Below are 14,370 nucleotides of genomic sequence, written 5' to 3'. Positions count from 1 at the left end.
CTGCCTCGCTTCTCCCACGCTACTCCACTACTCCGCTCACTCCACTGGCTCCCGATCACCGCTCGCATCCAGTTCAAGACTCTTGTACTAGCCTACAGATGCCTTGACCAGACTGCACCCAGCTACCTCCAGACCCTCATCTCTCCCTACACCCCCACTCGACCTCTCCGCTCCGCCTGCACTAGAAGACTGGCTACGCTCCCCTGCCTCCAGAGCCCGCTCCTTCTCCACCCTTGCTCCGCAGTGGTGGAATGACCTTCCCACAGATGTCAGGACTGCCCAGTCCCTGACCACATTCCGGCGCCTCCTTAAGACTCACCTCTTCAAACAGCACCTGTGGAACTCCTCTGTTTTAATCCTGGGACACTATCACCCTTCATTTAAATGCGCTTTATTTGCTCTTATCTGACCCCTATTTTACTGCATTTAATCCTGTACTTCAGAATACTGTAATCTGCCAAGTGTTTAACCTGTAGTATTTTGTATTTAATCATATCCTGATGTAACTATCACTATTATCTGCTGTATTATTGAATTGTATTTTGTCACACTTGTACTTGCTTGAACCAAAGTCATTGTATTTATCTTGCTCTTATTGTATTACTTGTATTGTAACACTTGAAATGTATTTGCTTATGATTGTAAGTCGCCCTGGATAAGGTCGTCTGCTAAGAAATAAATAATAATAATAATAATAATAATAATAATAATAATAATAATAATAATGACATCAAAGGTTTTACTACAAGTAATGAAAATGGCCTTTAACAATGTCAAAATCCGAAAAAAATAAATAAAAAATGTCCCGACTAGAAGTTAGGGTGTAAACACACACATTTTGGGACCACCATAAAATTATATTGTGCATTTTTTTTTTCATTTAAAGTTCCTTTTACTACTGGAAGCTAGGCTGCGAATCTGATTCAAGTGAAATTAATATCATTGGATCAACTTAGCACTTTGGGGATGTTAGGAAGGAAGTAGTAGACCAGGCCAGGTGCTATGGTACAGCACAGTGTAGCTTTATCAAGTGTCATTGAACATAATATTCATAGATCCTTAAGATTCACAAGCACCAAATTGAGGATTTTTAACCCTACCTCTAAGGCTTGACGTAGAAAGGTCCTCTTCTCTGCTTTTGCCCATTCAATGCACTCTAGGCACAGCTGGACCTCTTGGCCAGTGGCTGCCTCCATGTCCAGAAATAGGTCGAGTAACAAGCGAACCAGCCTGGCTGCCTTGGCCTTGCTGATCGAGTTCAGGAACGGTCGCACATACTTCAACAGGCCTCCGAGCTCTACAGGAGAAAAGGGAAACACGTTGTTTCAACACTGGATGTACAAGGTGTCAGTGCTCATCTCAGATCCCTGCAAAAAAATGCATTGAGGTCTTAATGTAGGTCCCAATACAGAAACCAGGGTCGTCTACATTTTCCATACTGTATGGAATGGTTGGATTTACTGATTCCACACTATCATCAAGTTCAAAGACCTGGGGTCTTGGATCAAAGGTGATCTGGTAAAGTTATTGGTGGACACAGCAAACCATGGAATATGACACTTGCTGCTTATTAGACCTCTGCACTCAAGTTTAACAACTTGTCTTAACAGGTGCACAATTTAAATGACATGGAGTATAATGTTTATGCATAAAAAATCTAAGGTATTACATACATTACCTCTCATCAGAAAATCCCAATGGTGTTCCACATTTCAGTGCATAAGTAAATTTGAAGATGCACTTGCATGGATTTAGTGAAAACTGACTATTGCTGTGCACAACTGCTTTAGATCAACCAACTTTAAGTGTCTTTCAAACCAGGGTTTTACATTTAGTTCCTGGCAATGGCAGTTGTGTGGTAGGCATCACTCACCTGCAGCCTGCCCAGTCTTGGCCAGGAGTGACCCCAGCTCCAGGATGCTCTGCTCTTTGACCCGCACAGCCTCCTCATCGTTCTCCTGGATATCTCGCTTCACTGCAGGGGGAAGAGGGCACGGTTAGTGACACACTCACAATTACATTGAACTGCAGAAATGAACAGGCATATTTTCAAACCATTTTCACCCATCTTTAACCATTCTGTGTCTCATTTCAAGAGTGGTCAAATATAAACTCCAGTTACCATGAGGTCATTCCACACCAACTCAAACATAAAAAGGGCATTTTGTTGCCTGACCGTCTCATTTTCCTAGAAAAATTCACCTGGGGGTTTTCGCTGAGTTTTGAAATGCTAAATTATTATTATTATTTTTTTTTATTTCCCCTTCAAGCTGTGACCTGGCAAAGGTCAACCTAAAGTGGAAAAGTGACCCTGACCAGAGAAATCACCCTGGGCTCAACTTAGACGTTACCATCATGTGTAGCACCTTGTTCGACTCGTAATGAATAGGGCTGTCATGAGAAATACCAGGAGCACCTAACTCACTTTTGGCAAGTTGCCAGAAGAGGGGTAAGTGACAAGTTTTATTCTAAGTTCAGCCCAACCCTTTACCCTCAAAGGGATGTAGTCCCTAAAATATTAGTATTGCTGTAAGAACCTTAGGGACCACTCTTACAAATGTAGGTTTCAAGTCCCCCCCACTGGTCATTAACCCCCTCTGAAATTTGTATTTCTACCAAGTTTAGGCCAAAATAACCCATGTGGGGGGGGGCTCCAAAAAATTACCCCAGGATATTTTTGGATAGATGTTCATGAGATCTATGGATAATTGCAAAGCACATGACATGGTTTATTTAGATTTCCAGAAAGCTTTTGACAAAGTCTTGCATAAAAGATTAATTCTCAAACTGAACGCAGTAGGGATTCAAGGAAATGCATGCACATGGATTAAGGAGTGGTTAACATGTAGAAAACAGAAAGTACTGATTAGAGGAAAAACCTCAAAATGGAGTGAGGTAACCAGTGGTGTACCACAGGGATCAGTATTAGGTCCTCTGCTATTCCTAATCTACATTAATGATTTAGATTCTGCTATAGTAAGCAAACTTGTTAAATTTGCAGACGACACAAAAATAGGAGGAGCGGCAAACACTATTGCAGCAGCAAAGGTCATTCAAAATGATCTAGACAGCATTCAGAACTGGGCAGACACATAGCAAATGACATTTAATAGAGAAAAGTGTAAAGTATTGCATGCAGGCAATAAGAATGTGCACACGTTGGCTGCGTTGTCATGAACACAAGCTATTACTTTTGTAGCCACTTCAAACTCTGTGTTTATCTGATTGATCGCCTCTGCTAAATTCACAGCTGTGTGTCTCTCGTGTAATTTGTGTCGCTAATACTTTTGACCCGAGTTCCCAGTTTTGCTTAATGTAATGGCAGGTGACTGCTAAACACGCTTCTTGTCATGCTTGTCCATACATCGGTAGTGATGGCCACTGAATGACACTCCTGACTTAAATCCTGTCTAAGCTTTTCCTTTGCACATTCATGATCCAGAGTACTGAATCTGCAGATTGTCTTTCAACAGGGTATTTCATAGCCCGAAGCAAGATTCGAAATCAGATTTTTAAACGCAGCTCCCTCTACTATACGAACAGGTCTGATATCTTGTGTGACAACATCCACTATCAGGCCTGTTATTTCTTTTGCTCCGATGCTTTTTGGATCAACTTTCTTATCAAAAATAACCTGTCACTGAAGGTGTTGCTTCCTTTAGTTTTTTTACTTGTGTTCCCGCTGTCGTATTTTGTTGGGTGATGTCTTACTAAATGATCCCTCAGGTTGGTGGTAATGCCACAGAAGCTCATTAAAACTCCACAAACAACACATTTTACCTTTCCATTTTGTTCTTTTGTAAAAAAAAAAACCGTCTGATGGCACTACTTAAAATTAAATTGACAATTTAATTAGCAAAATCTGATCCTGAAATGTAGCCTACCTCTAGTTTCGTCTAGGTTTTTTTTTTTTTGTCACGCTTATTACTCTGAAAACGTACGTGCTGCGTAGTGGGCGGGGAGTTTTTTTTATTATTATTATTTAAAAGGAACCAAAAGCAAGGAATAAGAGTGTAGATTTACATTTTGCCGGTCCTAATAAAAAACGGTCCTATTAATGAACGCTTTTTTTTTTTTTTTTTTTTTTTTTTTTTAAATCATCGATGGTTATTCCAATGATTCGATGCATCGATGCATTGTCCCAGACCTACTGGACACTGGACACTCAACTCAGGGGGAAAAAGGTATGCTGTTTTTAAGCATACACATTCTAACCTCTTATGTGAAAGCAAATGTTTTACTAGTTAAAAAGCAGAACTACGTAAGGTTGTGTTTCGTTCACTATTATGTTATCTCTCCTACTTGGTTTATTTTTTGGTGTAAGAATTTTAGCAAAACTAATAATTATCTACCTACTATGTATTCATTTTTAGCGTTGGTGTTTTGGGGGGAATAACACTGAATTACAAAACAGCAACGGTCATTGAAATGTCTATATAAATTAGCAATGTATATACACTGAAGACATGATAGGAGTTGGAATGTGTACTGCACCATTGTATTTTAAAGTATTGCAATTTTAAGCCCATTCTGTCACAGTAGAATTTCATTCTGTCTAATCTCGTCCTTTCTGCAGTACTGTACTTGACAACTGTAAGTTCCCATTATTAATATTATTATTGTCGCGGACGAATTGTTGTGAACCCATTTCTTATCTTAACATTAAGTCAAACACTTCACTACCGCTTTTGACAGCTCTTCTTCCTTCTTGCTTTTTAAACGTTTGCGTTAGCATGGAGCTCACAGACGGGAAAAAAAAAACACAGTGACAATGCCAGTGAACGCATGTGATTAAAATTTGAGAGGCATTGTGTCAAGCAGCTTGGACACTTCTGGTGCTGTCGGTTATTTCGCGCCCTGCTACACTTGCTTGGCATGTGTCCGTGGCATCTTGATGACATCATGATTAAGTTAAACAGACATGCCCTTATAAACACAATTAATATAAATCAGGTGTAATAACTGAATGAGCAAAACAAGATCAATTATGTCAAATGTATTAAAATGTTCTAGATTATGGATAAGCTTAATTAAAGGAGTGCTCTGAAAAAAAGAATAGTGACAAACATCATAGGTTCACTTCTAACTTTACTGCTGTAATAAAACAGGATTATGATAACATGGAATTACAGTACAAAATTGTTCATCAATTAAATTAGGTAAGTCGTTTAAAAAAAAAAAAAAGAACTTAAGATCTATCTTGATAGACATGCATTTCAATTAAAATGATTAAGAACGCTTACAACAAACAAGACTTTTTTTATTATTGTTATTTGTTTATTTAGCAGAGGCCTTTATCCAAGGCAACTTACAGAGACTAGGGTGTGTGAACTATGCATCAGCTGCAGAGTCACTTACAATTACATCTCACCCGAAAGACGGAGCACAAGGAGGTTAAGTGACTTGCTCAGGGTCACACAATAAGTAAGTGGCTGAGGTGGGATTTGAACCGGGGACCTCCTGGTTACAAGCTCTTTTCTTTAACCACTGGACCACACAGCATCCGTTCTTATGTACTAGCATTGCCACCAATGAACATAGCAACACAGCAACGGCAGTTCTTTAGATGGCACCATAGCATTGGGGTAAGGGATACGTCAAGTCATATCCACAATGAATATAACATATTTTCCGAAATAAACCAAGTTTAAGATAAATCACATAAAAAAAACGTCATCGTTATGTGTTAGTCAGTACATCCATACCACGAAATATGAAAAACAAGTTTCTAGCAAACTCCAAAACAAAGTAGTTTCGACAGTTGACAAAGTAGGAGTTCGAATACCGTTTATAACTGGACTGACCGTAAACAAAATAACCATGGCCCCTGAACAAGACTGCACTAAACACAGTAACTTATACAAATCTGACCAAGATGATGACTCAGTCTGGGTCTTACAAACGGCACGTTTTCAACTAAAACTAAATACAAGGTACAATAACCGTAGAATATTTTACATCTAGTTTCATCTTTATTTTTGTTCGCTTAAATTTTCATTTTATACCTTGTTATCAGTAGGCTTTTTTGGAGATACCCGTTATGTTGTTCATATTACAGCTCAGGGAGTCTGTTGAATAAAGACCAGAGTTCTAAAATAAACACATTTACAGAAAAAAATATATGCAAAATATCCAAACTTCGCTATTAATCACCGGGTTTTATTGTGAAAAATGTATTGTATTTAGAGCAAGGTCCCTTATTTACTCAGGCCCCCAGTGTCTGGCCTATACTATCGCTCTCACACTCACAGTGAGTCAGCAGCAAGCAAGCCGGCTTTGGTCTCCCTGTTCCCCAGAATCTACTCCTCCTCGTCCAGTCTGTCTACCGGGGACCTGATCCAGACCCCCGGGCTTAGATAATGCCCAGACTCCTTACCTATCGAGTGTAAAATATCGATAGACGCGTTGCGGTCCGTGCTGAGGAGAGACTGAGCCCTCTGAAACTCCACCACCTCCGCAGCCGCCATCTTACCGAATCACTGGCTAGTACCCGACTACTCTACACAACAAACCCGGCAGCGGCCGGAAATGCATCCCGGTGTGCGCCGGGAAATTGAGTCATTTTGGGTCACCAGCGAGAGGGGCTGTGGATGATCTACTAGCCAGTCATAAACACGTAGAGAACAAGGACGCAAATAAGACGGCACCAATGGCAAAGCCCTGCATTCTTCTCTGATATGAAAATGTAGGGGCTCAGAAACATTTTTAAAATGTTATCACATAACATTATATAAAAACATAAGTCTATCATCTTATTGCGCTTAGAAAATGGGTTATTTTTTTGAAATTAAGACAGACACATTTTTATTTAAAAATGAATTATTGAATTTATGAATGAAATGTTATTATTAAACTAAAAAAGTGGTCAGAAACGAGAATAACAATGTCTGTAATAATAATAATAAATATTAGAAAGTGAGAGAAAACAACGCAAAATTATCCAACTCCTCCTCCTCATCCATTCTTGGTTGGGTCCCGCCTCTTTTCCTCCTTGCTCCGTGCCTCTTAAAAAAAAAAAAAAAGTTTATAAATTACAAATTCTTTACAAGAGATTTTAATTGTATTTTTGTTTATTTGATGATTTTTTTGTTTATTTGTTGAGATTGAATTATATAATTTACTTTTTGTCACATCTCTCATAACATAAGGCTTTCCCCCTTAACATTCTAATCTACAATCACTCCCTGCCAGTTTAATGACCCCGCCTCCAACCACAAGTTCTGACTCAATACTACACAGATGTCCAGATCAATTAAAATGAGAAGGAGTAAGACCCCCAAATTACATAAGTAAATTAATAAATATATACATATAGCCATGTTTTCTCGCTACGTGTATGCGCAGCCGTTTTTAAATTCTAATTACGTTAGGGACTCTTTTCCTCAGCAGAAGGTTAAATGTCAGAAGTTCAAGGTAAATATAAGTTTTAAAGTTTTTCTTTAAGAGAAAATAAACGTATTTATTTATTTATTTATTTATTGATGTCTGTGTGTACTTTTAACGGACATTTTGCTTGGTGTGCAAAAAAACTGCCTCGATATGAAAACGCAGCAATTTGGAAAGACATTATATGACCTTACATGGGGATCTTAATGAAAAATATGCACCTGTAGTAGTAGTATTTGCTAATGTAAAGTCAGGAATACCATTGCTGTGCAGCCCGAATGAAGGTCCGATACCTCTCAATATCCGAACACTTCCCCATCACATGCTCAGATCTGTGGTGTACTGATGGTGTACATCTCAGTGATGACTGTGGCATGTCTCTCCTTGCACAGCCCATGTGGTGTGCAGCTTACCAGCAACTGTTTGCTGCACAAGAGACCAAACCAGCAACAACAAGTTTGCAGAGCAAGAAACCTGACCTCACTCCATAAGTAATCAGCAGCACTGATCCTTTCCAGGGGGAAGAGGTGAAGCACGGTACTACCAAGAAGGCAGTGGAGGAGCTATTCTTGGAGATGACTCTGTAAGTATTAAAACTTAATTTGTGTTGTTTTAATTTGATGTTCTTTGGCATTAGACAATAAAAAATGCAAAACAATCTGAGTGATCGTCAGTTTGGTGCTATTATCTGAATTACATTTCCTCAATGTGTAGCTGCATTATGGGCAGCAGTGTGGAGTAGTGGTTAGGGCTCTGGACCCTTGACTAGAGGGTCGTGGGTTCAATCCCAGGTGGGGGACACTGCTGCTGTACCCTTGAGCAAAGTACTTTACCTAGATTGCTCTAGTAAAAACCCAACTGTATAAATGGGTAATTGTATGTAAAAATAATGTGTAAAAAAATAATGTAATTGTATGTAAAAATAATGTGATATCTTGTAACAATTGTAAGTTGCCCTGGATAAGGGTGTCTGCTAATAAATAAATAATTACATTAATGTGGATTGTATTATATTAAAAAAAAAACTGTCATTTAATTTTAGGGCTTGAGTGGTGGTAGTGTGTACCACGTCCATGAGTCTTCGGTGCTGTGCTACCCAAAGGCATATGGAGTGGTTTGGAGTGAGAGGCTAGGGTCAGGAGCTGTTACTGAGAAGGCAGGGAAGCGAAAGGGGAAAACATTAAAGCTAAGTAGGTCACGTATCGGTGAGGCAGTAACAGTTAGGCAGCAAGACCGGAGTGCAATTGAGATGAGGGTGAGGAAAGGTCCTAAAAACGCAGAGATGTCAGTGAGACAGCAAGGTGAGGTAAGGGTGAAATGTCTTAGAAAAGAAGAGGTGTCTAATAAGGAAGCAGGGATGATTACAGGTGAGGTGATGGAGAAGGAGGTAGGTAGGACTACAGCTCAGGTGAAGGAGGGAGGTAAGACTACAGATGTGAAGCATGGAAGTAAGACTACAGGTGTGGTGAAGGAGGGAGGTAGGACTACAGGTGTGAAGGAGGGAGGTAGGACTACAGGTGTGAAGGAGGGAGATAGGACTACAGGTGAGAGGGAGGGAGGTAGGACTACAGGTGTAGGGAAGGAGGGAGGTAGGACTACAGGTGTGAAGGAGGGAGGTAGGACTACAGGTGTAGGGAAGGATGGAGGTAGGACTACAGGTGTGAAAGAGGGAGGTAGGACTACAGGTGGGGTGAAGGAGGGAGGGAGGACTACAGGTGTGAAGGAGGGAGGTAGGACTACAGGTGTGGTGAAGGAGGGAGGGGGACTACAGGTGTGGTGAAGGAGGGAGGTAGGACTACAGGTGTGGTCAAGGAGGGAGGTAGGACTACAGGTGTGAAGGAGGGAGGGGGACTACAGGTGTGGTGAAGGAGGGAGGTAGGACTACAGGTGTGGTGAAGGAGGGAGGTAGGACTACAGGTGTGAAGGAGGGAGGTAGGACTACAGGTGTGAAGGAGGGAGGGGAACTACAGGTGTGAAGGAGGGAGGGGGACTACAGGTGTGAAGGAGGGAGGGGGACTACAGGTGTGGTGAAGGAGGGAGGGGGACTACAGGTGTGGTGAAGGAGGGAGGTAGGACTACAGGTGTGGTGAAGGAGGGAGGTAGGACTACAGGTGTGCTGAAGGAAGGAGGGGGACTACAGGTGTGGTGAAGGAGGGAGGTAGGACTACAGGTGTGGTGAAAGAGGGAGGTAGGACTACAGGTGTAGGGAAGGAGGGAGGTAGGACTGCGGGTGTGATGAATACACTATATATTACACTAAATATCACTAAACTTAAAGGAGGAAGTCCAACCCCAACCAAACACAAAAAACATAAAGGAAAAAAAAGCAAATACATTAGATTATACAGTAATTGCAAATGCCATTCATGATGTTAAACAAAGCAATAAAAAAACAAACACATTTCAATTTTTGGGGGAGGTTGCTGAGTTACTTAATTGGCCTCACACATGCCCCAATGCAGCCAAAAGAAGTAATTTACTTATTTATAATATTTGGAAACAAAACAGGAACAACATACACCAACTGGTAGAACAAATTAATTATTTAAAACAGGATTAACAAATTCAAACACAGAGACACTATTACATTGTACAACAGAATATAGTGAAGAACCAAGCAAGTCATTTGGGGGAGTAAAAAGGAAACTAATAGAAAATATTAAATATGGTAAACAACAGTGGGTCACAGAACATTATTCTAAGAAAACAAAAACGTTCTGTATTTGTAAATCGCCAAATAAAAGGAAAAGGCCTATGTTAGCCTGCAATATCTGCCATGAATGGTACCATTTTGAATGTGTTGGCATTCCCAATCATAGTGGTGCAGATATTGACTCCATGGGCTTTGTCTGTAACTCAGACACATGCCAGCTAAAGGTACTACCAGTACAAAAAGGTTTTACATTTACAGGTTAAAAAAACAGACTACCCTGTAACACTACTAAATAAAACTGTTAATGTATGTTCTTCATTTACACAATGAACAGACAGAGACAATCTGTGTATTCCACTTGATTTCTTTAAAAACATAAGTGAAACAAATTTAAATGTGGATACAGGGCAGCAGTGTGGAGTAGTGGTTAGGGCTCTGGACTCTTGACCGGAGGGTTGTGGGTTCAATCCCCAGTGGGGGACACTGCTGTTGTACCCTTGAGCAAGGTACTTAGATTGCTCCAGTTAAAAACCCAACTGTGTATAAATGGGTAATTGTATGTAAAATAATGTGATATCTGTATAATGTGAAATAATGTATAATGTGATATCTGTATAATGTGATATCTGTATAATGTGATATCTGTATAATGTGATATCTGTATAATGTGATATCTGTATAATGTGATATCTGTATAATGTGATATCTGTATAATGTGATATCTGTATAATGTGATATCTGTATAATGTGATATCTGTATAATGTGAAATAATGTATAATGTGATATCTTGTAACGATTGTAAGTGGCCCTGGATAAGGGCGTCTGCTAAGAAATAAATAATAATACACAACATGACACCAACATGTGAACAATATACTGTGGAATCTGTGGAGGATTCTTCAACTGAAGAAAATGTTTTTAGTCAAGATACTTTACATTATATTTGATCATAAAAGGCAACATTTGGTGATTTTACATGTTCAGTTCTGCCATCAGCTACATTCCATTTATCAATGGCAGATTGGTCTCGGCTTCTTGAGTTAAAATGTGGGAGATTTTTCCAGAAATATTCATGGAAAAAGCACATTTGCAAATAAAATGAAAGATTCCAATCCTTACTGTGTCATTGCTTTAAAAAAAAACATTGTTTCAGTACATCTGTAAAAAAAACATTTAAAAAAAAAACATTTTTTTTTTTAAATAAATGGATATTGTGCTCATGAAACTTGTGCACTCACATTTGAAATTACTTTAGAGAAGCACGACAGCATTGCTTTTAACGTGTCATATGCTGGTAAAATAGCAGTGACGTAAATCTGGCACAACCAACCCCATTTTCTATTCACTATGAGTCTGTTTATTACATTTCACCCCCCTTTTACTAAGTTACAAAATGTCATATTTTCAGTGCCCGGGCACTACTAACCCCAGCAACAATAGCAGTGACGTAATTCTGCACAACCAACCCTATATTCTAAAACCCCCAGCGAAATTGCTGCGGGGGGAGCTGGTCTCCTGACCTCCCCCCCTTCTTCGTGGCCGGCAGCTCCCCTTCATTGGGCTCCAGCCACAGTATTTCCTGCCGCATGGCAGGACTGGTAGCGACCCCAGGTGAAGCAGAGCCCCCGGCAACCCCAGGCGAAGCAGGACCCTCAACGACCCCAGGTGAAGCAGGACCCTAGGGAGGCGACTGCAGCAGCAGACCCTCAGGAGGCGACGGCAGCAGCAGCGGACCCTCGGGAGGCGACAGCAGCAGCAGCGGACCCTTGGGAGGCAAACTTGGGAGGGGAACTCCTGGCCATGGAGGCGGCAGCGGGAGCTCCACTTCTCCCTCGTACCCTGTAACTGGTGGCTCCCCAGGCGATGCAGAGCAGCAGGCAGCCCCAGGTGATGCATGGTAAGCATCCTTGGGCGGTGCGAGGCAGGCATCCTTGGGCGGTGCGAGGCAGGGCAGGAGCAGTCCTTCCCATGGCAGTGGAAGTGGAACCAGCAGGTATTCACCCTCTGCTGGTGGAGGTGGAGATAGAACCAGCAGGTATTCACCCTCTGCTGGTGGAGGTGGGAGCGGTAAGCTGTTCTCCCACGACGGTTGAGACGGAACTAGCAGGTATTCACCCTCTGCTGGTGGAGGTGGGAGCTGCAAGCAGTCCTCCCATGGCGGTGGAGACAGAGGCAGCTCCTGCTGCTCTGCTCCTGGCTGTGGAGACAGAGGCAGCTCCTGCTGCTGTGCTCCTGGCGGTGGAGACAGAGGCAGCTCTTGTTGCTCTGCTCCTAGCGGTGGAGGTGTTGGAGACAGAGGCAGCTCCTGCTGCTCTGCTCCTGCTGGTGGAAGCGATGGAGGTGGGGACAGCATGTAGTCTCCTCCTGTTGCAGGGAACCGGTGCTTCTCCTTCTCCTCCTCTTCCTGGAGAATGGGGCAGTTGACCACGAAGTGACCCCACTCCTCACAGGCAGTGCAACAGTTCACGGCCTCAAGTGCGCTGAGGTATGCTTCCCAGCTGCCAGTCATCCCTCCTCCTCCTCTCCAGGGGGCAGTTGACGACGGAGTGGCCCCCTTCCCGCAGGAAGGGCACCAACTTGAGGCCTCGACCAGGCGAAGGTAGCCATCCCAGCATCCACTCTTGAGCTTCCCTCTCTTGGGCTGTGGACACACCGACTCCCTCCTCTTGGGCTGTGGACGCACCGACTCCCCTCTCTTGGGCTGTGGACGCACCGACTCCCCCCTCTTGGGCTGTGGACGCACCGACTCTCCCCTCTTGGGCTGTGGACGCACCGACTCCCCCCTCTTGGGCTGTGGATGCACCGACTCCCCCCTCTTGGGCTGTGGACACACCGACTCCCCCCTCTTGGGCTGTGGACGTTCGGGCTCCTCCCACTCTGGCGCAGGATGTTCGGGCTCCTCCCACTCTGGCGCAGGACGTTCAGGCTCCTCCCACTCAGGCGCAGGACGTTCGGGCTCCTCCCACTCAGGCGCTGGACTCTGCTTCTTTGCCTTCTTGGCACCACCACTCCTTCCCTTCTTCGGGACCAGCAGTTCCACCTCCAGCCATGGAGGGGGTTGGTCGGGTGCTTTGTGCCCAACCTTGCCGACGGCAAAGCACCACTCCTCCCCTTTGCGGCGATATTTTGCTGTTCTAAAATTCTGCCGCTGCGACACTTTTCCGCAACATCATTTTTTCGTCAATATGTGTTCACTCTAATTGAAATAAAAGGTGAACGATATGCAGCATTTTGCCACTTCCCGCTAGCGGTGCCATGCCGGTCATGTGTGTCCTAGGCTTCAGTCGGACAGAAACGATAACACAATGGCAAAAATCTAGTTTCCCCTTGTGGCAATGTGCCCCGCCCCTGTGTGCTTTTCTGTGTTGTATGTTGCGTGTGTTAATGTTGGTGTATAGATATAGCTGCACGGGATATAAATGGGTGTGTGCAGCACGAGTTATTTAAAATGTATAATTGTACTTAAGCACGAGGATTGCACATCACTTCACATGCATTTAAAGTATTTAATATGTGAGCACGAGGTTGCACATAATTAATTCACGTGCTGGGATTCAAGTGAATAATTAATTAGTAATTGAATCCCGGCACAACAGTGTATATAGATGCACGTTTTACTCACTCTGGGTTGTGTGTTCGGTGAGTGGAGAACAGGTGTGGAGAGGAGAAAGGAAAGTAAAATAACGTAAATAATAAGTGTTTAAACTCACCGTGTTTGTGTCTGTCCGTGCACCGTTTGCTAAGTGTTAGTCCATTTTGTTTGTCTATTTATTTTGGCCTCAAGTGCCGTGTCCTGTGTTTTGTTCAACTGTTTATTTATTTGTTTATTAAACATTGAGCGCTGCCGCGACTCAGTTTCACTCATCACCACTGTCTCTCTATGTATTCATTTCCTGGATCTGACGGTATCACTCAGCCAGCCGTGTGACATATGGTGTCAGGAACGGGATGACAGCGACCCCTAGTGTCAGACCAGGGAAAGTGCATTTTTTGTGTTGAGGTGTCCTTTTGTGGGAAAAAAAAACAAAAAAAATACAAAGGATTAGAAATATTGTTTTTTGGGGGGAAAAAAATAAGGAAATGGGAGGCTGGAGAGAAGGCTGCCGGGACCTGGAGGACCTCCTCTGGGGCCTCGAGGAACAAGGCTGGTGCCTTGCCTGTGGGGTCTATGGACACACAGTGGCGATCTGCCCATTCCAAGAGAAGGAGGAGGAGGAACCAGCCCAGGTAGGGAGGAGGAGTAAGAAAAGAAGGGGGAAAGGAAAGCTGCAACAGCAACCGCAGCAACAGCAGAACAGCAGGAGGAGGTCGGGGATGATGGCTGGGAGGT

At 42.8% G+C, this 14,370-nt stretch overlaps 1 protein-coding gene across 2 annotated transcripts in view; it reads right to left on the bottom strand.

The window, feature by feature from the left end:
* The window catches only part of psmd11b (proteasome 26S subunit, non-ATPase 11b), a 47,490-nt gene extending 40,911 nt beyond the window's left edge, over nucleotides 1-6,579 (bottom strand). The window contains exons 1-3 of one of the 2 annotated variants that reach the window (XM_059002739.1): nucleotides 6,377-6,579; nucleotides 1,874-1,975; nucleotides 1,101-1,297 (exon numbers count right to left, since the gene is read on the bottom strand). In XM_059002739.1, coding sequence (XP_058858722.1) covers nucleotides 1,101-1,297; nucleotides 1,874-1,975; nucleotides 6,377-6,467 — 390 coding nt within the window. In that variant the 5' untranslated portion in view covers nucleotides 6,468-6,579. The remainder of the gene's footprint in view (nucleotides 1-1,100; nucleotides 1,298-1,873; nucleotides 1,976-6,376) is intronic. The other variant, XM_034057853.3, reaches the window with a different exon arrangement.
* Nucleotides 6,580-14,370: the final 7,791 nt, after the last annotated feature.

The sequence above is a fragment of the Acipenser ruthenus genome, chromosome 28 (assembly GCF_902713425.1).
Source record: "Acipenser ruthenus chromosome 28, fAciRut3.2 maternal haplotype, whole genome shotgun sequence".
Classification (NCBI taxonomy): Eukaryota; Metazoa; Chordata; class Actinopteri; order Acipenseriformes; family Acipenseridae; genus Acipenser; species Acipenser ruthenus.
The sequence above is the reverse complement of the archived record's forward strand: the minus strand, read 5'-3'. Positions and strand labels throughout refer to the sequence as shown.